This window comes from Bubalus bubalis, chromosome 2 (assembly GCF_019923935.1).
Source record: "Bubalus bubalis isolate 160015118507 breed Murrah chromosome 2, NDDB_SH_1, whole genome shotgun sequence".
In the NCBI taxonomy this organism is placed as follows: domain Eukaryota; kingdom Metazoa; phylum Chordata; class Mammalia; order Artiodactyla; family Bovidae; genus Bubalus; species Bubalus bubalis.
Window position 1 is genome coordinate 145,076,837 of NC_059158.1, and position 26,016 is coordinate 145,102,852.

Genomic DNA, 26,016 nt, shown 5'->3' on the forward strand with positions numbered 1-26,016 from the left:
GCCTGGAAAATCCCAGGGGCGGAGGAGCCTGGTGGGCTGCAGTCCATGGGGTCGCGAAGAGTTGGACACGACTGAGCGACTTGACTTGCACTTTTCACTTTCACGCATTGGAGAAGGAAATGGTAACCCACTCCAGTGTTCTTGCCTGGAGAATCCCAGGGACGGGGGAGCCTGGTGGGCTGCCATCTCTGGGGTGGCACAGAGTCGGACACGACTGAAGCAACTTAGCAGCAGCAGCAGCAGCGTTGTTGTTGCTGTTCAGTCACTAAGTCATATCTGACTCATTGAGGCCCCATGAACTTCAGCTTGCCAGGCTTCCCTGTCCATTGTCTCCCGGCGTTTGCTCAAACTCATGTTCACTGAGTCTATGATGCTGTCCCACCATCTTATCCTCTGTCACCCCCTTCTCCTCCTGCTCTCAGTCTTTCCCAACATCAGAGTCTTTTCCAGTGAGTCAGCTCTTCGCATCAGGGGGCCAAGGTATTGAGCTTCACCATCAGTCCTTCCAATGAATATTCAGGGTTTGAGTCCCTTGAGGACTGACTGGTTTGATCTCTTGCTGGCCAAGGAACTGTCAAGAAAAGGCCCTTAATGAAAAGCAATGGTCTGTTGACATCCGCCCACCCTTACTGCTTCCAAGAAGCAACCATGCTAAATGCCTTAGCTGCCCTTTTTGGGTATTTATCTCAATAATGCTAAGTTTATGAATCAGGGGATTGCAGTGTACTTTTGTTTCTAAATATGAATTTACCACTGTCTCTTCATAAATTATTTATATCCCATTCAGGTAGTAGAAAAATAATAACTTTCTCATGGGTTCTTCATGTTTTCTCCCCTTTCATCTTCCAAAATTGTTGTTGGACTTTCGTGTTACATTTATATGCAGCATTTTTACCACCGTGACCACATAGATACTGTTCACTTGAGCCAGTTACAGTGGTTGCTTCCTGTCTTACCCCAATTTTTAATTTTCTTGGAGTTAATGTATTTTATTTGCTTAGTTGTCTTTGAATCCATTGCTTTCTTTTTTCCTCCTTCCAACAGTTGTATAAAGTTTTTGTTAGAACCATTTTTTATGGAGTTAAAACTGTCATAACCTCTGGATTCTGGGGTTATTTGTTTATCTTCACTCCTGGATCCCTTTGTTGTGTTGATTCAGTCGGGGGTGGCTGCTCTCTGGACTCCAGCGTGACCATCTTATTAATCGCTGTCACTTTGTTTTTGGGAATCCTCTTCCCATCTCTTCTGTATCAGGTTCTGTGTTTCCTGGGTCCTCGTTTTGGTGGCACCCTTTGCTCTAATAGCCTATGAGGAGTGGTTGGGGGGGAGGTTGTAAGGATAGCTGCTAACTTTGTGGGTGGTTGGACGGGGTAGTACGGTTGGAATGCATAGCGTGCATTACTCAGCCCCATTTGCAGCCTGTAGCCCTTTGTGTTCAGCCCTTCTCTGTGCCTGGTGTCTTGGCATCTGAACCCTACTCTGGGTGTTCAGTGGCACTAGAGTTTATATTTATTGTCTCTTAACAGAGGAGGTGTTGAGGGCACGTGGGTGTTTGTTGTTGTTTTTCAGTCGCCCAGTCATGTCCAGCTCTTCGTGACCTCATGGACTGCAGCATGCCAGGCCTCTCTGCTCCTCACCATCTCTGGAAGTTTGCCTAAATTCATGTCCATTGCATCGGTGGTGCCATTCATCCTTCTCATCCTCTGACGCCCTTTTCTTCCACCCTCAATCTTTCCCAGCATCAGGGACTTTCCCAATGAGTCAACTGTTTGCATCAGATGACCAAAATACTGGAGTTTCAGCTTCAGCATCCGTCCTTCCAACAAGTGTTTGGGTTGATTTCCCTTGAGATTGACTGGTTTGATCCCCTTGCTGTCCAACACGTAGGTGTTTAACCATTGTTTAAAAATGTTTCAGACCATTTTTATTCACCATTTTCAGCCCTCACCTTCTTTGAATTTTCATGGACCCTGGTGGCTCCAGACTGTGTCCCAAGTGGACTGATTTGTTTTTCATGTGAGCAGTCCCCATCTAATGGCAACCCACTCCAGTGTTCTTGCCTGGAGAATCCCAGGGATGGGGGAGCCTGGTGGGCTGCCGTCTGTGGGGTCGCACAGAGTCGGACACGACTGAAGCGACACAGCAGCAGCAGCAGCAGCCCCCATCTAAAGGCACTGGGGTTTGACCTTCCTTTCCCGAGAAGTCATTATTTCTTTATCCAACTGTTTCTATTTTTTATATTGTGCTTTGAACTGCAGATTCTTTACTGGTTTCATGAAACAGTTTATTGTACTGTTTTAAAAATTTTCTTATTTGAGGTTGATTTCTGGGGAAGATGGGATGGGATTAGATTTACCCATTATAACCATAGGTATGTGTTAGCTAATAATTTCCTTTCAATTAAAATATTTCTATATCTGCAATGTTAAAAAAATAAGGATTGAATTTTTTTCTTGGGCAAAATATAGACATAGTTGTCTCAGCATTTGTATGATATTGTAATAATAGGTATATCTAAGTGAATGAGTGCATGTATGTTCAGTTGCTTCAGTCATGTCCGACTCTTTGCAATCCCATGGATGGCAGCCTGTTAGGCTCCTCTGTCCATAGAGATTCTCCAGGCAAGAATACTGGGGAGGTCGCCATGCTCTCCTCCAGGGGATCTTCCAGACTCAGGGATCAAACCCACATCTCTTATGTCTCCTGCATTGGCAGCCAGGTTCTTTATCACTAGTACTACCTGGGAAGCCTGCTACTGCTAAGTCACTTCAGTCGTGTCCGACTCTGTGCGACCCCATAGACAGCAGCCCACCAGGCTCCCCCGTCCCTGGGATTCTGCAGGCAAGAACACTGGAGTGGGTTGCCATTCCCTTCTCCAATGCATGAAAGTGAAAAGTGAAAGTGAAGTCGCTCAGTCGTGTCCGACTCTTAGCGACCCCATGAACTACAGCCCACCAGGCTCCTCCATCCATGGGATTTTCCAGGCAAGAGTACTGGAGAGTACTTCTCCGACCTGGGAAGCCTAAGTGAATATATATATATATACATACACATACGCACACACACATACCAATTTATATACATATATATGTGTATATATATATATGAATGTATAAAATTGATACTGTGATATAACTCTCAGAAAATATTCCCCTAACATTTAATTTTTCTGTCATTCTTGCCATCTGTTTTCATAAGGTGAATTCTGAGTCCACCTGGTTTTTTGGTGTTATTTGTCTGCTACCCAGTTGACATTTCTTCTTGGGGCTTTTCCCTCCACTATCTTATAACCTGATAGTATAACAATGGTGTCATGATACCATAATTTTAGACAAAGCTAGGTAGTTTTTATTGTTGCTGACTACATTCTCATTTACTCTCATGAAATATTGGTAAGGTATTGAGAACAAAGGAAGTCAATCCCTATTTATTAGCAGACTGACTTCTGAAAATTTTTAATAAATTGCTAATTGTTTTTAGAGTTCGGCCTGCATGTTCCTAGGTAAATAATATTTAAGTGGAGGTTGTTCTTGTCTGTAGAGGCCTACTTTTCATATGTCAGCATTTTTGTTAATGTCAATGAACTGTCACTTAATTATGATGCCCTAAGACCCTGGGTGTCAGGGGGAGATGGCCAGTAGATACAGGATTTCTCAGACTATGGTGGGCAACCAGATTGTTTCCTTTGTCTATAGCAAATTGATGCTTTTATAAAATACAAAATCATGTGCTTGAATATTGCAGCAATAAAAAAAAAATGAGGTAGAAATTTTTAAAATCCTTCCTTTCAATTTCTGTCCTAACTTTGTTGCAGAAAAAAGAGCTCATGGACCACATTGGTCTATAGACTACATTTTGCTCAGAAGAATCGAGAAAACTGGGGAAAATGTTTCTTTCTGGCCAAGTTTTGGCTTATAAAAAACTTGCCTAGCATTTTGAAACTTCTATTTGTGAAACTTTTGCTTGATTTGACTTCATTTTCAAATGAGATTCTTTTTTAAGCCCAGGGGTGTCTCTTTGTCTCCTAAACTCCCAGCGTTGGAGAATTACACAGGGCAGTAATGAATAACAGTCACTGATTTTTTGTACATCTGTTGTAAGGAGAAAACTGTGCCAGATGCTGGGATCATAGTAGTATGTAAGTTAGAGAAGACCCTGCCTTTTGTAGAATTTAAGAGTATGATGCTAATAAAGACAATACTTGTAGGTTGATATGCCATTGTATATGCATGTTTGTGAATATGCAATGAACTTCTCACATTCTGGTGAGAGTTGAGGGTATGTCCTTTTTATGTGAGTGGTACAGAGTTTGGATTTCAACCTAGTCTTAATGACTTGAAACCTCGCACATTTCCCAGGAAATAGCTTCATTTGAGGGGTGAGTGTAGGATTGATTATCTTTATGTGGCTCACACACAGTCACACCTGGTATGCCTTCCTACCTCAGCAGTTTGGAAGGGAACATCCCAGATGCAAATAGAATAAGGGTCCCTTCCTTCACCTCTCTGGAAATATTTCATTTAAAAGAAAAAGTAGTCTTACAAATGTTTAATGAGGACATAAAGGGAGTAGAATTGTAATTAATGTTGTTGAGTTAGAGTAAAATTTTGCTTGGTATATGGAAAGGCTTTCTTGGGCAGGCCGGACAGGTGGTCACTACCATTTGGTATCTTCTCAGTTCTGCCATGCTTTGTTGACCTGACGAGGAGTTTTCTGGCTCCTATAGGAGTCCTCTTTCTGAGCTTAACTTCTTTTTACAAAGGACTGCGATAGACTTACCCATGTCTCAGCTGGTAAAGAATCCTCCTTCAAAGTGGGAGACCTGGGTTTGATCCCTGGGTTGGGAAGATCCCCTGGAGAAGTGAAAGGCTACCCACTTCAGTATTCTGGCCTAGAGAATTCCATAGACTGTACAGGCCATGGGGTCACAAAGAGTCGGAACGACTTTCACTTTTAAGGGCAAAACCCTTTGTTGGGAGACCTGATTCCTTTCTCCAAACTGCCCCTGACTTGTCTCCTCAAATCTTTGGTCAAATAGCACCATTCCAGTAAGGCATGAACTGACCATGTATTCAAAAATTTAAGCCCTATGGAATTCCTAATCCTCCTCATCCTACTGTTTTTCTCTCCTATACCTCTTAATCAGTTCTAATATTCCATTTAATTTACTTATATATTATGTTTTTAAATACTGTCTGTCTTCTATCTTCAGTGAATATAAGCTTTACTCTTCCCAAAGTTGCAGGGTTTTTCTCCTATAATTCATTAACAGATGCTGTGTAAATGATTGCTTTTGACATACAATCCAGAGTGTTTCTACTCAGGCTGCCATTGGCCTTATCAAAAGATCTAGGTTGCATGATTAAACCCCAGGTAGCGCTAGTGGTAAAGAACCTGCCTGCCAATGCAGGAGACGCAAGAGATGTTCCTTCTACCCCTGGGTCTGGAAGAGCCCCTGGAGAAGGAAGTGGCAACTCTCTCCAATATTCTCGCCTGGAGAATCCCATGGATGGAGGAGCCTGGTGGGCTACAGTCCATAGGGTTGCAGAGAGTTGGACACGACTGAAGCGACTGAGCACTCAGTCTAAATGAAATTATTCTCTTATCAACAGGAAGTCATTGTATCCTCTTCGTTCTTACTCCTGTTTCTCCTAGCCTTTATTCCTAAGACAAATTCACAGTTTAGGTCAGTTCAGTTCAATCACTCAGTCGTGTCCGACTCTTTGTGGCCCAATGAACCGTAGCACGCCAGGCCTCCCTGTCCATCACCAACTCCTGGAGTTAACCCAAACTCATGTCCATTGAGTCGGTGATACCATTTAACCATTTCATCCTCTGTTGTCCCCTTCTCCTTCTGCCTTCAAACTTTCCCAACATCAGGGTCTTTTCCAATGAGTCAGCTCTTTGTATCAGGTGGCCAAAATATTGGAGTTTCAGCTTCAACATCAGTCCTTCCAATGAACACCCAGGAGATACCATAAATAGGTGGATATGGTGATGAAGAAGATTAGTGAGGTTTCTGTAACATGGTGCTTATTATGTTCTAGTTGGAGGAGGAGGAGTTGTTGCTTTAGTCTCTAAGTCCTGCCCTGTCCTTTGGGACCCAAGGACTGTAGCCCACCAGCCTCCTCTGTTTATGGGATTTCCCAGGTAAGAATACTGGAGTTGTTAATTTCCTTCTCCAGGGAATCTTTCCAACCCAGGGATTGAACCCACATCTCCTGCATTGGCAGGAGGATTCTTTATCACTGAGCCACCAGGGGAGCCCAGTTGGAGGAGACCAAGTTATAAAAATTAACAGATAATGAGATAAACTATTTGTGCCTCATAATTGGCAGTGGAGCAGAGAATCAGTGCTAGATTGATATTCAAGAAGGTTATTTATGAGTATGGGATCCTTCAACTTAGCTTTTCTTACTTCCTATGTTTCATCTTTTTTTTTTTTTTGGTTGTGTTTGTGATCCATCTGCAGCATTCTGGAGGAATGACCCTGTTGGAGAAACAAAGCTAACAGGAGTGGGCAGTAGTGACCCAATTCTTTTGAAAATCAGAGACAGGATAATTCTGCACCACTCCTGTTACTGGCATGCTGAAAAAAAAAAATTATAAGTGATTGGGAATAAAGTTGATGAGGTTTTTGTGTTTATCTTAGAGTTAACTTATTTTTAAAAACACTGCCTCAAGTACCTCCTCTAACGTAAATTAAAATGCTTTTTCTCTATGTCTTAATTTCTCAATGATGGGGCATAAAACTTTGTGTTAAAGGGCTAGAGGATATGGCGGTTACCTGTAGAATTCTTTAAACCTGTCATTCATTCATATATATCAAGATGCACACACAGTTGGCAGTATCTGTCAGTGTTATTCTTTGGAGTTATTGTAAAAGATGCCAGCATCATAGCAGCAAAGAAAGTTTGGATTTAATTGGTTGTGTTAAGTAAAGCTTGAGTTGTATGAATATGCATTCTCAAATTCTTATTAAAATTCATTTTGTAGAAGAATACTTTTTAGGGTTTTATAATAGCAACTAAACAACAGTGAATACATTCTGTAAAAAAAATTATGGCTTGTCCTTCTCTTTGGAGAACTGGCCACTTCCATTCTTTGGCTGTGGCTTTGCATTCCTGTGGACCACACAAGCTTCTAAAACCTTGGCATACAGGGTCTTTGGACTATAAATCTTCATTTGAAAACAATTACTGGAAAACAGGATTTGAAAAAAAAAATAGCCATTTAAAGTTATTTTGAAACATTGTATTTCAGTGTTATTGAATTATAATGGTTTAACGTTTAAAAGTCTTTCATACTGGCAATCTTTCAAAATAGATATTTCAATTAAAGGTGTAGCTTTTGTTAATTTCAGACTTAAAATTTGATTTTCATGATAAAACTTTTTGTTTTATGATTCAGTTCAGTTCAGTCAGTCAGTTGTGTCTGACTCTTTGCAACCTCATGAATCGCAGCACGCCAGGCCTCCCTGTCCATCACCAACTCCCAAAGTTCACTCAGACTCACGACCATCAAGTTGATGATGCCATCCAGCCATCTCATCCTCTGTCGTCCCCTTCTATGATTACACTGTACTTAATCCTGAAGATTTATAAAAGACATATGCTATTAAGCATGTAACTCACTCTTAGACTCATAGGAAGGACTTCCCAGAGGGTGCTAGTGTAAAGGACCTGCCTGCCAATGCAGGAGACGTAACAGATGTGAGTTTGATCCCTGGGTCAGGAAGATCCCCAGGAGGAGGGCATGGCAACACACTCCAGTATTCTTGCCTGGAGAGCTACCGACCGAGGGATCTCAAAGAGTCAGACATGACTGAAGCGACTTAGCACGCATGCACAAATTCATAGGAAAAGGAAATTTCCATATTCTTTTAAAAAGAGTGTGCTGTAATGATGTAGGCAGAAGATTTGAGAATAATTAAAACCTGTCTTTTATTAAAAAAAAAATCTAGATATCTGGAGCTTTTTTCCTCATGAGTTTAGGTTAATCTCAAGGTGAAAAATGAGCCTTTAAAGTCCTTTATATAAAGAAAACTGCTTAGATTATGGTTATTTCCAAAAACTGAATGAAAAATGACACAAAGTGTCATTTTATATTTTATTGATTCATGAACTATCAAATGAAGTTTATGCCTTCATGTTTAAATATGTTTTTTTTCTGCTTGTAAAGAAGAATGAGTAATATCAATACTTGAATTATAAAATAAAATTGAAAATTTCTGTTGGAATTGTGGTGCTCTTGTATTGAGACTGATTTCTTAAGGACTGGATATCACAAGCCAACAAGTACCTTCCTTGCACCTTGATCTTTGTGTATCAAAATCCATTGGTGTGATATGTTGGCCCTTTCATATCTGCAAGTGCTGCATCAGACTGTAATATACAATTCTCCGGGTTTTTTTTTTTTTTTTCATCTACCAAAACAATTCTTTTACTTTGGTGATGGAAACCCAAGTTTCCTTAAATTTGTTTATAAATTAGTGAAGTTTTAGTTGCACAGCAAGACACTAAAATAACTGATGCATTGGAATATTCAAGGTGTTTGGCTCATGGACTTTCTGCTTGGAGACTGCACAATCACCATGGAATTATACGAACTGCTGAAAGCATTCTTATGATACAGCAGAAATTTCTTCTTTCAAGGAGTTTCCCTAGATGTATATTTCAGAGCCTTAAAGGCTTTTGAGTTTCTAGAAGCTGTAGGTTTAAGAGATAAGGTTTTCAGGATCACACAATTTCTCTTTCTTATCCTATAGCTTCCTTAAGATATAGCTTTCTAGCCTTTGCTTGACTCTCTATGGGAATGGAGAACTTACTGTTTCATCATACTCTACTCGAAATTTTAATAAGAATTTGGGAATGCGTATTTATACAACTCGAGCTTTATTTGCTACAACCAATTAAATCCAGAATTTCTTGCTGCTGTGATGCTGACATCTTTTACAATAACTCCAAAGATTATCTTTGATGGATACTATCAACTGTATGTGCATCTTTATGTATGTGAATGAACGAAAAAGATTTAAAGCGTTCTACAAGTAATCACCATAACCTCTGGCTCTTTACTCTAGCACTCTACTCATAGATAGCTTTTTGTAGAAGATCTTATGCTGAGCTTTAATCCACGTCTACGTAGTTGTGTAACTTTGGAGCAGTACAGAACAAGTCAAACCTTTCTTATATGTAACAGCCTTTTAATTTGAGAGTCTCATAAGGTCGTTTAGATTTCATAAATTCACTTAGTAAAAGCTCAACCAAAGAAGAAGAGGGGGATAAGAAATTGAGTAATGCATGAGCATTACTTGTATGAGCAATGAGCACATATCCCAGAGGATGCATGAAACGAAAGAGCTACTATCTCTGTCTTATTTCCCATGTGCTTATGGTAGTGAGTCTATCTCTGGTCTGAGTGTGACTCTAAATACTCAAGATAAGCATTCTCACAGAACATGGTCTCCAACATAATCCAAATACTTTGGTGCTTAACTGAGAAGACAATAGTATGCTTTAGCCCTGGATAAAAAAAAAAAAAAAGAAGTAGTGTTAGTCTTATTGAAAGGAGATAGGGTTGTCTCCAACATAATATCTCCCTGAAAGATTTTCAAGGATAATTTTAACCATAAGAGACTTTTTTCCTTAATGAATGTCTTTGAGAGCTCAGTGCCTTGTAAACTGTGGTTCTACTGTGTTTGAGACAGTGAAATTTTCCCTTTGTTTAAACAAACCTAAATTATGTGTTATGATAAGGAGTCTTGTCTTACCTTCATGACCTATGTAGGTGCTCTCCAGTTTGCTAATAATTATTTCAAGAAATTTTGAAAAATTTCTCTAAATATGGGGGAACCACTTTAGGATAGGATGAGTTTATTACCTACTCTGTTCTGGACACAGAACCTGCATTATCACAGCCTGAGATGGAGGCAACAGTTTTTCAAAGACTTGTCACACTGTTGGCACACCGAAGCCCATGGTCCGCTTCACCCCCTCTGTAGGTCTTAGAGATTTTGAGTAACTGGTGGTCATTGAGTTGCCTGTTCTGTTGGTGGGATAATCTGGCTTCCCCATCTTTTGGGAATCCTGCATTTCTTTTATGTGCCTGAGGATTTGTTCTTAGACTTCTAAGGAAACTTGTTCTAAACAGCTTTTTAGTGATCTGCATTTGTTTATCTGTAGAGATGTCTTGTGCGAAGGAAACCAGTAGGTATTTCAGTTTGAAAAAAGTCAGTTTTTGAAGCAAAAAGTTCCTTCCATTTTTATATGAAGTTTTAAAAGTATATCACACAGAAATGTGTACAAATAATTACAGCCAGCATACACATCAGGAAATAGAATATTGCCCCAGAAGCCCCTTTGTGTATCTTTCACTCACTGCCCTTCCCCTCTCCAGAGGTAACCAGTCTCCTGACTTCAGTGTCAATTACTACTGCCTGTTTTTGAGCTTATTATACCTGGAATTATATAGTATGTACTTTTTTTGGTATTAGTCTCTTTTGTTTCAATGTGGTGCTGTAAGATCCACTTATATAGTTTTATAAAATTTGAGTTTAGTCTTGTTGACATTTAGTATTCCATTGCATGGACATGGTATTTGTCCATTCTACTGGTGATAGATATTTGGGTTATTTCCAGATTTTTAGGTATTAGGAATAATCCTGCTATGAATGTTCTAATAGATGTTTTTTGGTAATTCTGTGTATCAATATTAATTTCTTCTGGATGTATATACCTGGGAGTGGAATAGCTAAACTATATGAATGTTTATATTCAGTTCTTTCCCACGTTTATGTTCAGATACTGCCAGTATTTTCCAAAACAGTTGTATAAATTTATACTCACATCGTCAGTATCTGAGAATCCTGATTGTCCCAGATCCTCACAATCCTAACCCTAACCTTGTTAATTTGAGCAAGATCAAAATCTTTACATTTTTGAATCTTTCAATTCATAAAATGCCTCTTTAAATTTTCCCAATATTTTGTGGGTTTTAACATAGAAGATTTATACATTTTTGTTAGACTTGTTTCTAAGTATATAATTTTATGATGCCATTATAATTGTTACCATTTAAAAAGTTTTTGTTTTTCTTGCCTTGTTTAGTTACAGGTTTACCTTGTTCACTAAAAAGTTATTGTGAACTGGTGGTGAATAGTCTCATTTGCTTGTGTTGCATCCATTTGTAGTGATTATATAATTTTTATCCTTATTCTTCCTTATTCATTTGGTGAATAGCCTTGGTTGATTTTTGAATTTTAAACCACTTTTGCATTACTGGAATAAATCCCACTTGGTGATTGTGTGTCATCCTTTATATCCAGCACTGAATTTGATTTACTAATGCTTTATTCATTTAAGTTACAGATATGTATCCATATGCAAATTTTTATAATTTTCTTGTAATGTCCTTCTAAAGTGTTGGTATCAATGTTATGCTGTCCATATAAAATGAGATTGGAAAAGTTTCTTTTCCAGTTTTCAGAAGTGTTTTATAAGATTGACACTATTTCTTCTTTAAATCTTAGGGACATTTTCTGTGAAGTAATCTGAGCCTGGCATTTTCTCTATAAGAAAGCTTTAAAATATAGATTAAATTTTAAAATTGGTTTTTAATGTACAGTTTCTATTTTTTCTTAAAGTATAGTTGATTTACAATATTGTGTTAATTTAACATGTGCAGCAAAGTGATTCAGTTACACGCATACTTTTCAGATTCTTTCCCATTATAGATTATTACAGGGCTTCGCAGGAGTCACTAGTAGTAAAGAACCTGCTTGCCAATGCAGGAGACTTAAGAGACATGGGTTGGACCCCTGGATAAAGAAGATCCCCTGGACGAGGGCATGGCAACTCACTCCAGTATTCTTGCCTGCAGAATCCCATGGGCAGAGGATCCTGGCAGGCTATAGTTAATAAGGTTGCAAAGTGTCAGACATGACTGAAGCAACTGAACACACATCCATAGGTTATTACAAAATATTGAATATAGTTCCCTGTGCTATAGAGTAAATTCTTGTTTATCTGTTTTATATATAAATGGTTTATATCTGTTTATCCCATAACCCTAATTTAACCATCCCTTTTCCCTTTCCCCTTTGGTAATCATAAGTTTTCCCTGTCTATGAGTCTATTTCTGCTTTGTATATAAGTTCATTTGTGTTATCTGTTAGATTCCACATGTAAGTGATGTCTGTTATATGTTATCTTTCTCTGTCTGACTTACTTCACTCGGTATGATAATCTTTAGGTCCATCCATTATTGCTGCATGTGGCAATATTTAATTTTTTATGGCTGAGTAGTATTCCATTGTAGATGTATACCATGTCTTTTTTTTTAATCCATTCATCTGTCAATGGATATTTAGGTTGCTTCCATGTCTTGTTTATTGTAAATATTGCTGCTATGAATATTGGGGTACATGGTCTTTTTGAAGTAGAGATTTTGTCTTTTTTGAATATATGCTCAGTAGAGGGATTGCTGGATCATATGGTAACTCTGTTTTTAGTTTTTGAAGGAACCTCCTTACTGTTGTCCATGTATATATTTTTTTATTGTCTGTATTGGCAAGTTGTACTTTTCAAAGAATTTGTTTACTTTAAACAAATTTGTTCTAAAAATTTGTTCAATTTTTATAAATTGTCAGTTTTGGAGGTCTAAAAGTTTTTACAATATCTTCTTTATCTATGAAATCTAAGATGGTATTGTTTTTCTCTTTCCTTAATATGGAAATTCATGTTTTCTCCTTTTTACTTATCAGTAATTTTATCAAGCTTTTTATATAACCAACTTTGATTTATATTTGTTAACTCATTGATTATTTTTCTCTTTATTTCCTTCCTCTGTCTTTGCTGTTCTTTCCTTCCTTCTTGGCTTTTTGTTGTTGTTCAGTCATTGAGTTGTGCCTGACTCTTCGTGACACTATGGACTGCAGCATGCCCAGCTACTCTATCCTCCACTGTCTCCTGGAGTTTTCTCAATTCATATTCATCGATACTATCTAACCATCTCATTCTCTGCCACTCCCCTTCTTCTTTGGCCTTCAATCTTCCCCATTATCAGAGTCTTTTCTAGTGAGTAAGCTCTTTGCATCAGATGGCCAAAGTGTTGGAGTCTCAGCTTCAGCATCAGTCCTTCCAATAAATATTCAGGGTTGATTTCCTTTAGGATTGACTAATTTTATCTCCTTGCAGTCCAAAGAACTCTCAAGAGTCTTCTCCAGCACCACAATTCAAAAGCATCAATTCTTTGGTGCTCAGCTGTCTTTATGGGTCCAATTCTCACATCCATAGATGAATACTGGAAAAATGATAGCTTTGACTCTAAGGACCTTTGTCAGGAAAGTGATGTCTCTGCTTTTTAATAGGCTGTCTAGGCTTGTCATAGCTTTAGCTTTTCTTTTAGCTTTATCTTTTGCTAATATTCGTAGTAAAGGCCATAATTGTTCCATTGGGCACTGCTTTAGCTGCACCCTATATTTTTATGTTATTTTAATAATTTTTAAGTTAAACTTTTCCAGGTCCATTTATTTTTTAATCTGTTTTATTCAGAACTTTTTTTTTTAATTTTATTTTTAAACTTTACATAATTGTATTAGTTTTGCCAAATATCAAAATGAATCTGCCACAGGTATACATGTGTTCCCCATCCTGAACCCTCCTCCCTCCTCCCTCCCCATTCCATCCCTCTGGGTCGTCCCAGTGCACCAGCCCCAAGCATCCAGTATCGTGCATCGAACCTGGACTGGCAACTTGTTTCATACATGATATTTTACATGTTTCAATGCCATTCTCCCAAATCTTCCCACCCTCTCCCTCTCTCACAGAGTCCATAAGACTGTTCTATACATCAGTGTCTCTTTTGCTGTCTCGTACACAGGGTTATTGTTACCATCTTTCTAAATTCCATATATATGCATTAGTATACTGTATCCGTGTTTTTCTTTCTGGCTAACTTCACTCTGTATAATAGACTCCAGTTTCATCCACCTCATTAGAACTGATTCAAATGTATTCTTTTTAATGGCTGAGTAATACTCCATTGTGTATATGTACCACAGCTTTCTTATCCATTCATCTGCTGATGGACATCTAGGTTGCTTCCATGTCCTGGCTATTATAAACAGTGCTGCGATGAACATTGGGGTACACGTGTCTCTTTCCCTTCTGGTTTCCTCAGTGTGTATGCCCAGCAGTGGGATTGCTGGATCATAAGGCAGTTCTATTTCCAGTTTTTTAAGGCATCTCCACACTCTTTTCCATAGTGGCTGTACTAGTTTGCATTCCCACCAACAGTGTAAGAGGGTTCCCTTTTCTCCATACCCTCTCCAGCATTTATTACTTGTAGACTTTTGGATCGCAGCCATTCTGACTGGTGTGAAATGGTACCTCATAGTGGTTTTGATTTGCATTTCTCTGATCATGAGTGATGTTGAGCATCTTTTCATGTGTTTGTTAGCCATCTGTATGTCTTCTTTGGAGAAATGTCTATTTAGTTCTTTGGCCCATTTTTTGATTGGGTCGTTTATTTTTCTGGAGTTGAGCTGTAGGAGTTGCTTGTATATTTTTGAGGTTAGTTGTTTGTCAGTTGCTTCATTTGCTATTATCTTCTCCCATTCTGAAGGCTGTCTTTTCACCTTGCAAATTGTTTCCTTTGATGTGCAGAAGCTTTTAAGGTTAATTAGGTCCCATTTGTTTATTTTTGCTTTTATTTCCAATATTCTGGGAGGTGGGTCATAGAAGATCCTGCTGTGATGTATGTCGGAGTGTTTTGCCTATGTTCTCCTCTAGGAGTTTTATAGTTTCTGGTCTTACGTTTAGATCTTTAATCCATTTCGAGTTTATTTTTGTGTATGGTGTTAGAAAGTGTTCTAGTTTCATTCTTTTACAAGTGGTTGACCAGATTTCCCAGCACCACGTGTTAAAGAGATTGTCTTTAATCCATTGTATATTCTTGCCTCCTTTGTCAAAGATAAGGTGTCCATATGTGCGTGGATTTATCTCTGGGCTTTCTATTTTGTTCCATTGATCTACATTTCTGTCTTTGTGCCAGTACCATACTGTCTTGATAACTGTGGCTTTGTAGTAGAGCCTGAAGTCAGGTAGGTTGATTCCTCCAGTTCCATTCTTCTTTCTCAAGATCACTTTGGCTATTTGAGGGTTTTTGTATTTCCATACAAATTGTGAAATTATTTGTTCTAGCTCTGTGAAGAATGCTGTTGGTAGCTTGATAGGGATTGCATTGAATCTATAGATTGCTTTGGGTAGTATACTCATTTTCACTATATTGATTCTTCCAATCCATGAACATGGTATATTTCTCCATCTGTTAGTGTCCTCTTTGATTTCTTTCACCAGTGTTTTATAGTTTTCTATATATAGGTCTTTAGTTTCTTTAGGTAGATATATTCCTAAGTATTTTATTCTTTCCGTTGCAATGGTGAATGGAATTGTTTCCTTAATTTCTCTTTCTGTTTTCTCATTATTAGTGTATAGGAATGCAAGGGATTTCTGTGTGTTGATTTTATATCCTGCAACTTTACTATAGTCATTGATTAGTTCTAGTAATTTTCTGGTGGAGTCTTTAGGGTTTTCTATGTAGAGGATCATGTCATCTGCAAACAGTGAGAGCTTTACTTCTTTTCCAATTTGGATTCCTTTTATTTCTTTTTCTGCTCTGATTGCTGTGGCCAAAACTTCCAAAACTATGTTGAATAGTAATGGTGAAAGTGGGCACCCTTGTCTTGTTCCTGACTTTAGAGGAAATGCTTTCAATTTTTCCCCATTGAGGATAATGTTTGCTGTGGGTTTGTCATATATAGCTTTTATTATGTTGAGATATGTTCCTTCTATTCCTGCTTTCTGGAGAGTTTTGATCATAAATGGATGTTGAGTTTTGTCAAAGGCTTTCTCTGCATCTATTGAGATAATCATATGGTTTTTATTTTTCAATTTGTTAATGTGGTGTATTACATTGATTGATTTGCAGATATTGAAGAATCCTTGCATCCCTGGGATAAAGCCCACTTGGTCATGGTGTATGATCTTTTTAATGTGTTGTTGGATTCTGATTGCTAGAATTTTGTTAAGGATTTTTGCATCTATGTTCATCAGTGATATTGGCCTGTAGTTTTCTTTTTTTGTGGGATCTTTGTCAGGTTTTGGTATTAGGGTGATGGTGGCCTCATAGAATGAGTTTGGAAGTTTACCATCCTCTGCAATTTTCTGGAAGAGTTTGAGCAGGATAGGTGTTAGCTCTTCTCTAAATTTTTGGTAGAATTCAGCTGTGAAACTGTCTGGACCTGGGCTTTTGTTTGCTGGAAGATTTTTGATTACAGTTTCAATTTCCGTGCTTGTGATGGGTCTGTTAAGATTTTCTATTTCTTCCTGATCGAGTTTTAGAAAGTTGATTTCTTAATTTCCAAATAGGTCTTTTCTAGATCTCTTTTTGTTATTGATTCCACTGTGATTGGAGTGTAAATTCTGAATAATTCCAGACTTCTGAAATTTGTTATTCCATGTGTACTTGTAAAGAATGTGTTTTCTATTCTTTTGGGGGTACAGTGTTTTATATATATGTGATATAAATAAGGTCACTTTGTTAATAGTGTTCAGATTTATATTTTACTGACCTTTTTGTTTCCTATTAAAAGTCTCCCACTGATTGTGATTTTGTGTGCATGTATGTGTGTGTTTATTATCTATTTTGGCAATGTATGTGTTGAAATTATATTGGGTACATATAAATTTATCAGTTTTCTTCCAATTGAATTGATCCTTAAATTATGAAACATCCCTTTTTACCTTTAGTAATGTGACTTAGTCTCATTTATCTGATGTTAATATGCCTATATCAAGTTTCTCTTGGTAGGGTCATAGATTTTTAAAACTGGAAGTAAATTTACAGATCAGTTGATTCATCTTCACTTTGTATATAAATTATATGTTAATTGTAATTCTGTTGTTGAATTCACCAGGTATTATTACTTGCAACCCAGTCTAAAAACCCTTGGTTCCATTCTAGTTCTCCTGGTTTCTTTGGAAACGTACTTGACCAAAGTGGCATCAGCTCACATTCTTTTCCTAATTGATTTTTTCTCAAGTTTGTGCTTGATTTATCTCAGTAACGTGGAGCACTGTTCTGAATTCAGGGCCAGCTTATAAGCTTTGTAGTCAGTGTTACCCTTTCTGTCTTGAAAAAGTGAAAGTGAAAGTCGCTCAATTGTGTCTGACTCTGCGATCCCATGAACTATACAGTCTATGGAATTCTCTAGGCCAGAATACTGGAGTGAGTAGCCTTTCCCTTCTCCAGGGGATCTTCCCAACCCAGGGATTGAACCCAGGTTTCCTGCATCGCATGTGGATTCTTTACCAATTGAGCTATCGGGAAAACCCCCTTTCTGTCTTAATTCTTCCCTTTCAGGTATCAGTGCTGCTCTGCTAGCTTTTGCTCAGGTATCATTTCTGGGAATAATTCTTCCCTACACTGTCTTTCGGAGAAGGCAATGGCAACCCACTCCAGTACTCTTGCCTGGAAAATCCCATGGATGGAAGAGCCTAGTAGGCTGCAGTCCATAGGATCGCTAAGACTCAGACACGACTGAGCCACTTCACTTTCACTTTCCACTTTCATGCATTGGAGAGGGAAATGGCAACCCACTCCAGTGTTTTTGCCTGGAGAATCCCATGGACGGAGAAGCCTGGTAGGCTGCAGTCCATGGGCTCGCACAGAGTCGGACACGACTGAAGCGACGCAGCAACAGCAACAACACTGTCTTTAATTGGTTATTCAGAGACTCCTGATATCTGCCTGTCCTAAATAGTCTTCAGCCCTGCTCTGACTGCTCTCCGTTTCCTGGGTACATCTGATTCTGGGGCATCTGATTCTCTTTTGGTCTGGGGTAGAATGGAGAGTAACCCCAGAGGATTATGAAAGAAGTAGTTAGTTAAAATGTGAATGCACATAAAGCTTCCTAACTTTCTATCCAACTTGTGATACCTCAAGTTCCCTTTCTACTCTTTATTCCATTGCTTCCCAAACCTTTAATGTCTTGATCATGAGCAGTTATGCTCTGAAGCTTCTCTCCCTTGTGAAACAGTGGACACACAAAGACTTTGGGGCCTTCCGTTATTGCCCACTGTGTCCTCTCTTCTTTGACCTTCATGTGGTTCCCTGTGCAGAGGCCAGGGAGCCTCCTGGTTCACTGATGAGGCCCACAGTAATGACAGCTTGCTTGGATCCATTTACTTAGTACATAGAAATGGGTCTGATTCCCTTCTAAGGTAATTGTGCTTTTTGTTAAGTTCTTTACTCTAAACTATTTTCTGTGTTTAAAAAATGCACATTTTCTCTGCTATCTCATTAGTATTTGACCTTCAGTAAGTAAGTTCACCTACTGGTGCCTTGCTTTCCTCATCTGTAAAATGGATTGTTAGCTATGATGACTATTTTGTTAACTATGTTGAGAGATAAGCAACCATATAAAACGTGTGGTATCTGTTGGACCTGGCCTATTATTGGCAGTAAAACAAATGATCTGCTGTGATGATGAAGATAATGATAAAAATGGTGAAATCTCATTTTATGGATACATTCTACCAGATTCATGAAGTTAAATTCTACAAGGAAAATTCTAATTTTCCATTAACTTCAGTTAAAGTAGTATTCCATTCCTTGTGTTCCAGTGGCTAAGATTTTTCTTTTGAAAATATGAAGCCACAAAGAACCTAGTTATGTTATTGAGCATGGTAAACACAGCTCACTGATATACACAGCCCTTCTCTATCCATTGGCTTTTCCTTCACAGCACTCTTCTCCTTACCTCTGGGCCTTGTGGGCCATGCAGGTTATTTTTTCCTCTTCTTGTACCAGAGGCATTTTGCTTATAAACTCTCCCTTGATCATCAATATAATCCCAGTGCTTGGTAGTCACAGCATCATAGTATCTGGTTTGTCTGTCAACTCCTGTATGTATTGTAGGTGGAAAATTATTGTTCTTCAAAACATTGGATATTATAAATTTTCTAGGGTATGGGGTCAAATTTTATGTCACTGCCCACAATGAAGAATATTTGTTGCTGTTAATATCAGTGCCTGTTTGAAAGTTTCTACCTCAATCATTAAATGTACCCAGAAATTGTCTTCTTTGTATAATGCATACATTTTCATTTCATTTTCCATTTCATCCTTTTAGATTATTTTTAGTTTTCAGATTCCAGTAGGAAATAAGTTAACTGTGTATTATTTTAAAAATGGATAAGATACTATCAGAAGTAAAGGAAACATAATGTATAATATGTTATTTTTCAATACTTTAATGATCCTAGGGGTGTAAGTAATATGAGTTAGTGCATAGCATGTGTACTAGGGGTATTTTCAAAATAATTGAAAAGTAATACATATTATAAATATTTGTGCAATATAAAGGTAGATTAAATGTCACAATTATGAAAAACAGAGTAAACTTTTCCAAGTGATTAATTGGGTGAACCAAGACATATATGTGAACATCTTTTCATGTTGCATCAGTTTTATTCATGATGGTAATAAAACCAAGCAAATGAAATGCAAAATGTTGACTGTGATGTAATGGTGGAAATTTTTACATGCATAAAGGAATCAGTTTAAATTTATGGCCTTATGATGGCTATATTGGCTGCTAATATTGTACACACATCCTTAAAATGATCTATAACACCATGGCCAAAATGCCATAGGGACAAAATCACAGTTGGTACATACTGTGTTGATTTATCTCTCTTGATGTGCAAAATATTAACTCAGACAATTTTTGTGTAGCTCATTGGCTTTTGTTCAACATTAGATGTATGTTTGTCATTAGTTTACTCTTTCTTTGGGAGTGTATAAAATGGCATTATCAATGTAGAACAGAGTTAAAATTGCAGAGTCTTTATGTTCTGGCACCGTGTAGTTGGCTTAAATTTTTTTTTTCTGATTGAATTTGAATATATGATTTCAAAATGTATCAAATTACTGTTTCACTTGAATTAAGTTTGTAAAACTTAAGTTCTGTATTTTTGAATCAAAACCAGAGATAAATGTCTTTGTTTCAACTCCAGTGCCTGCCTGACTTTCCAGAAGGTCTTAGATACTCCAGTGAGTGAGAAGGAGGCATCCTCCTGGATGCAACAACCCATCTTGCTGCCTCTTGTCTGCTCTTCCCTTTGCCATTGATCAGATCCTATTCCTTGCTATTTGCTGAGTTTCCCTGGTTTAAATCTAAGTCTTTGGTTTTCTTTCTCTGTAGGCAGGAAGAGAGAGATATACTTTAATAACTTCTACCAGCAGTTGTTGGGTTGAGTTGTTTACCTTAGTCTTAGGTGATAAAATCCACTTATACAAACAGTGTGAGAAAAACACAGACAACTTGATGTCTGATTTAAATAATTGAATATAAAACTACTCTTTAGTTTTTTAAAATCAGCAACTTTCATCTACAGAGCTGTAATATATCAAAAACCAACTCAATGGAAGTAATGGAAATAAATGAAACATTTTTTTTTGGTACGAGGAATATTTTTATAAGGAAAAATGCAATATTGTATAGATTTTAGCTAGAAGTTCTGTGTAGATTTGGAGAAATACATTGCGTGTAGCATGGTGAAAGTGAAAGTTGCTCAGTTATGTCTGACTCTCTGCAACCCCATGGACTATACAGTCCATGGAATTCTCCAGACCAGAATACTGGAATAGGCAGCCTTTTCCTTCTCCATGTGATCTTTCCAACCCAGGGATCAAACCCTAGTCTCCCACATTGCAGGCAGATTCTTTACAAGCTGAGCCACCAGGGAAGCCCATGTAGCATAGTCATACCAAAAAGGTAGAATTGCTAAAGATCATGGGGCAGTTTTATTTTGCTCTTCTACATATAGTCCAGTGGCCATATAGTCCAGTGGCCATTACATATGGCATTTTGTCTGCCGCAGTATCTTCCCTACTTGGAATCTAGTGTATTGTACTTAGCTTTTATAGCACAATTAGCCTTGAGTTGACAAAGCTCTTTGATCAAAGAATCTGAGCTAAGGATGCCTTTCCACCTGTTTGTGTAGTCACTGCTTATATCTTTGTGATTTCTATCTGGCAAAATAGAATTGGGCTGTTTCCTAATAAATCATTCATGTTTCCACACTATAAGTCTAGTAATAGAAGCAAAAAAAAAAAAAAAATCATTCTATTTGGAGTTCCTCTTTAGATACTCTATAGAAAACTTAATTTTGAAGTTTTGAAAGATTATCCAAGGAGGATTCCTTCAGATTTTTTAAGCCTATAATTTTATCAAGTTGACTTACTGAAAAGCTATGTATTGAGTCATATATCAGTAGCCCTCCAAATAGATGCTTTAAAAAATTATTTAATAGTATGCCCTTGCCTTTTATCAGGGTCAGCTAAAGAGAAGGCTATATAGCAACCTCTTCTATTGGTTTTTGTGAAACTGCAATTGAATTCTGTGGGCTATGTTAGGACTTACCCTTTACAAAGTTTCATGTCGTAAAGGCTTAGCGCTTTAGCTTAGAAGAATTCCTATGTCTTCTTACAAACTGGTATCCATTTCTTTAGCAGATACTAGGCGCTCATAGCTCAAAAGTTACCCACTGAGGGCCTTTCTAAGCATCACAGAACCAAATTGATTATGCCTTGAGTATTTTGGTAAAATACTCAAAAGTTACCACACTGAGGGCCTTTCTAAGCATCACAGAACCAAACTGATTATGCCTTGAGTATTTTGGTAAAAACTATTTATTAATGTTTTTCTTCATTCATTGGTTCTTGTTCTTATCATTATAATGGATAACTACTATATCATTTCCAGAAAAAAGTGGTATAGAAGTAACGGACCTGAATCTGAGCAGAGTGTCTAGCTACGTATCCAATTGGGAAAGTAATTCCTGAAGCCTTACAGTCTGAAGCAATTTTTTATAAAAACAATACTTGGAAATCCCCTAAATCACCACCCCAATTCAGCGAGCACTCCTACCTGCATTTGACTGTGAACATGGTTCTGGTTTCTCCCATGCTTCAGGGATTGAAAATCAGTGCTGGAGCTCTTGTTTCAGATGCCATTGCCAGTTTCAGAGTTGAGGGTATGTGCACAGCACAGAGATGTGAAAAGTTGAAAAGGATTTTGGTCATCTCATTGCAATTGTGTACCTGAGATGATAGCTATTACCATCACAGATGTCTAACTTTTGATTTTTTCCTACAGCTTTAGGATCTCAGTTTCAGAAAGTACTTTTGAGAAGATCTTTCTTTTCCTGATTATTCTTGGGATTACCTAGTATTAGTTGCTCAGTCGTGTCTGACTCTTTGTGACCCCGTGGACTGTAGCCCACCAGGCTACTCTGTCCATGGGATTTCCCAGGCAAGAGTATTGGAGTGCGTAGCCATTCCCTTTTCCAGAGGATCTTCCCAACCCAGGAATCGAACCTAGGTCTCCTGCATTGCAGGCGATTCTTTACTGTCTGAGCCACCAGGGAAGCCCTGGGTATTACCTAAATCAAAGGTTATTCAAAATTCCTTGAATATGCTGTATAAATGGCTAGGGCATCTTATTTTTCCATTGCCATTTATAACTTCCTGGAAAACTGTTAAAACATGTATACTTTGATTTACTGGCTTAAACAGGATAATCTTGCCACAAATATACAGGTAAACAGATAACATTTGTGTTAGGTGTTTAAAAGTTTTATTATTGGCTAGAGTGTATTTTTAATGAGTCAATTTATTTTTAAAATTAAAATGTATTCTACCTTTTATTATTAAAAAAAGCTTTAGTTATGAAAGTTCTTGGTTGTTCTCCCACAGGATCCTGCCTACTGGGTGAAGATTCATCACTTAGAATACACAGATGGAGGAATCCTGGATCCAGATGATGTCTTGGCAGATGTTGTTGAAGACAAAGATAAGGTAGATGACTCGAAAAGTGTTCTATGTCGTTTTCCTCTATAGAGCCACATGTTTTCCTAGAGACTGAGATCCTTAACAAACTCAGGTGTCAATTATTGTTAAAAGGTACCATCTGTTCAATTTTTACCTAGACAGCCCATAAATCAAAGTTCATCATCAGATGCTTGGAAAAACTTTGTCAAGGTTTGGGAATCTGTTCATGGTGGCCTAATTAGCAGACACTTCATTCCCAAGAGTTCCTGATATGCCTCAGTAAATTAGTGTCAGGCTCTGAAGCTGTTGCTATTCTCATTGTCATTGCGGGCTCTGAAGTTTATTTGTGGCCTTTGCTAAATATTCAACTTAATGCTTGGGATTTGCATGTGGTTCAAAGGAGAGCCTGCAATGGGGAGCAAAGTCTTATGAAGAACTATGGTGAAGATTGTTCTTAAGGTAGCTGGCAGCAACTATCTTGAGTGGTAGTCTTTGTCTTTATTGCTAAAGTGAAAAACACTGACTTGAATCTTTCAAAAAGTTTAAACATGTTTTGCCACATATGTGGAAATAATCCCACTGCAAATATCTTCTTTTAATGGGATGATTCTTCTGATGCTAAACTGAAAAAGGTATAAACTATTCAAATGGGATATGCTGGCTTGCTGCTGTGAAAAATTATTTATTTTTTACTATATCTGTGTTGGACTCCTGTGATTAATGGCTAATGTGTTCAGAATTGAACTGCAGCTTTCCCTAAGATCCTTACTTCGAATTTTCTTCTGCTGTGCATCCTTAGTGCTGTTAGTACTAGGCTAATTGAAGTCTGTAAACATGTTTCTCTGGATTGTTTTTATGCCAAGGGTAGGGGTGTCTGTGTGTTTTAATCAACTGGACTGGAATATAAATAACTGCTTTATTGAACTTATATTACATTTGCATTTTCCTTTTCCATAAGATTTTTTGTCCTGTTGAAATTTACATTAGCCTTTGCACACATTATATGCATTTATTTTCCCTGTTTTCTGTTGTCTTTCGACCCTCTTTTGCTTTGCATTTTAATTAGCTGTTTCATATGAAACTTATCTCCCTAAATGATTGTTAAGCTCCTAGAGGACATGGACTGAGAGATTTTAAGTCCTTTTTGTTTCTTGTATTAATAATATCTGGTATACTATTTTATCCAGACTTGATTCTCAAATAACACTTTTGAATTTGGGCAAAAAAACCTTTTTTCTGCACAGCTGACTCTTGCTGTATGTGATTTTGATGCATACTTCTTATTGTTTGGTCTCATGGTAAATAATAAAGTGGTATTTACCTTGACACACAAGAGGATTTTCACTTCTGTTTTCCCCCTTTTTTACTTTGTTTCTTCTCTACATCTGCTTTCTTCTTTCCAAATACTCTAGATATTTGGGTGGTTTATTAATGAAAAAGGTCTTCCCATTTCAAATTTCACTGATGTCCTCTGTATTAAAATGAAAAGCTGAAATGCGGCAAGTTTAAGAAGAGCCAGAAGAAAATGTCTCACCTCAGCCTCATCCAGGAGCTCATTACAGGTGGGGTGAGCCCATGAGCCATGCAGGGAAATCATTTGTCCTGTGGACCTCCTTCCTTTTCGAGAATTGTTTTTAACTATCTTGGCATTGCACTTTTAAACCATAATCCATTTGCTAGACATATAAACCACTTTATAATCTGTTTTAAAAGGACTCCATCACCATTACTAAATAAAGTAGAAAAGTGAGATAACCAGTTAAAATCCCAGCAAAGAATTAGCACTATTTGGGTACAAGTTTTACTCATTCCTTTAATCTACTTTAACACTGATATGTGAAACCTAATTGTTATTTTTCTGCAGAGTTCATGAAAATTTACACTTTTGATATTGCCAGAAATAATTGTACTCCCTTTTCTTTTTTAAAAAATTATAGAAGTGAAAAAGACAGCATTATTATTTTTTCTTTCTGACATTCTCTCTGCAATCTTAAAATTTCCTTACAACCCAGTTGTCCAGTGTGGAAAGAAGTCTCTGCCAGACTTTTTAACCTTTCCTTTCTGTCATTTTAGATTAAGCAGTATTTATAAATGTTATTTGTGGATATTTTAATGACGTTTCAAACTCACCCAAGATCCCTTGAGACAGTACTGAGCTTGAATAAAACTGCAGTTCTACTGTTTTTCAAGTTGATTACCTAGTCATCTCTTACATTTAGAGTATATAGAGAAGGAAGCCCAAACAAACATGGGTGGATATATGTAATTGCTGTGCTCTAGCCCACACTTCTCAGCTCAAGGAAAGACTGACCACAGTTGAGAAATGGCATTAGGAACCACTGATGGCCTAACTGGAAAGGGTGACATAGGAAAAACAGAAATTTAGAATTGGAAAACAGGAAAGACTGAAGCTGTTAATGTAGTGTATGAAAGAGCCATCCAGTACACTTAAGTAGAAATTAGAGGTTAAGTGGTATTCTACTTAAAAATCAGTCGGGAAGCTAATAGATTTTAATTGATTTTATAAAGTCATGACTTTCAAAATTTCTGGTACCCTAAGTGGTTTGTCTTTGGTCTTCTGTTATTCCTTTGCCCAACACAGTGCATAATGCATATATGATATCTCTTTGGGAGGTTTTATTTTATTTTAAACTTGATTTCCCATTAAAATCACTTCCCAGGAGAACCAAGTTTTTGCTCTTTTGCACTATTTCTAGCCTATATTTTGTCAAAATACTATTGGAGCAGCTTTGGAATTTTGAGTCTTATGATAACTAGTATTTGTGTAAAAGTGAAAGTGTTAGCTGTTCATTTGTGTCCGACTCTTTGCTTCCCCATGAACTGTAGCTCACCAGGCTCCTCTTTCTGTGGAATTCTCCAGGCCAGAATACTGGCGTGGGTAGCCGTTCCCTTCTTTAGGGGATCTTCCTGACCCAGGGACTCTCTGACCCAGGGAAGCTATGCGTTATCCTCATTTTTAATTTCTAAGAACAATTCACAGAAATTGAATCACTTGCCGAAGCTCACACATGCAGTAATGGCAGATTCAGCCTCTGGAACCGAGAGTTTAAATCTCCACACTCTCTTTTTTTCTTCTGCAGTATGCTAAGGCAGTGT

The 26,016-nt window shown here is 37.7% G+C and overlaps 1 protein-coding gene across 5 annotated transcripts in view; it reads left to right on the plus strand.

Annotated features, from left to right (window-relative positions):
• PARD3B (par-3 family cell polarity regulator beta) overlaps positions 1-26,016 on the plus strand; it is a 1,152,086-nt gene that overhangs the window by 135,927 nt on the left and 990,143 nt on the right. For all 5 annotated transcript variants that reach the window (XM_025261969.3, XM_044924795.2, XM_044924800.2 and 2 more), the window contains exon 2: positions 22,825-22,926. In XM_025261969.3, coding sequence (XP_025117754.1) covers positions 22,825-22,926 — 102 coding nt within the window. The remainder of the gene's footprint in view (positions 1-22,824; positions 22,927-26,016) is intronic.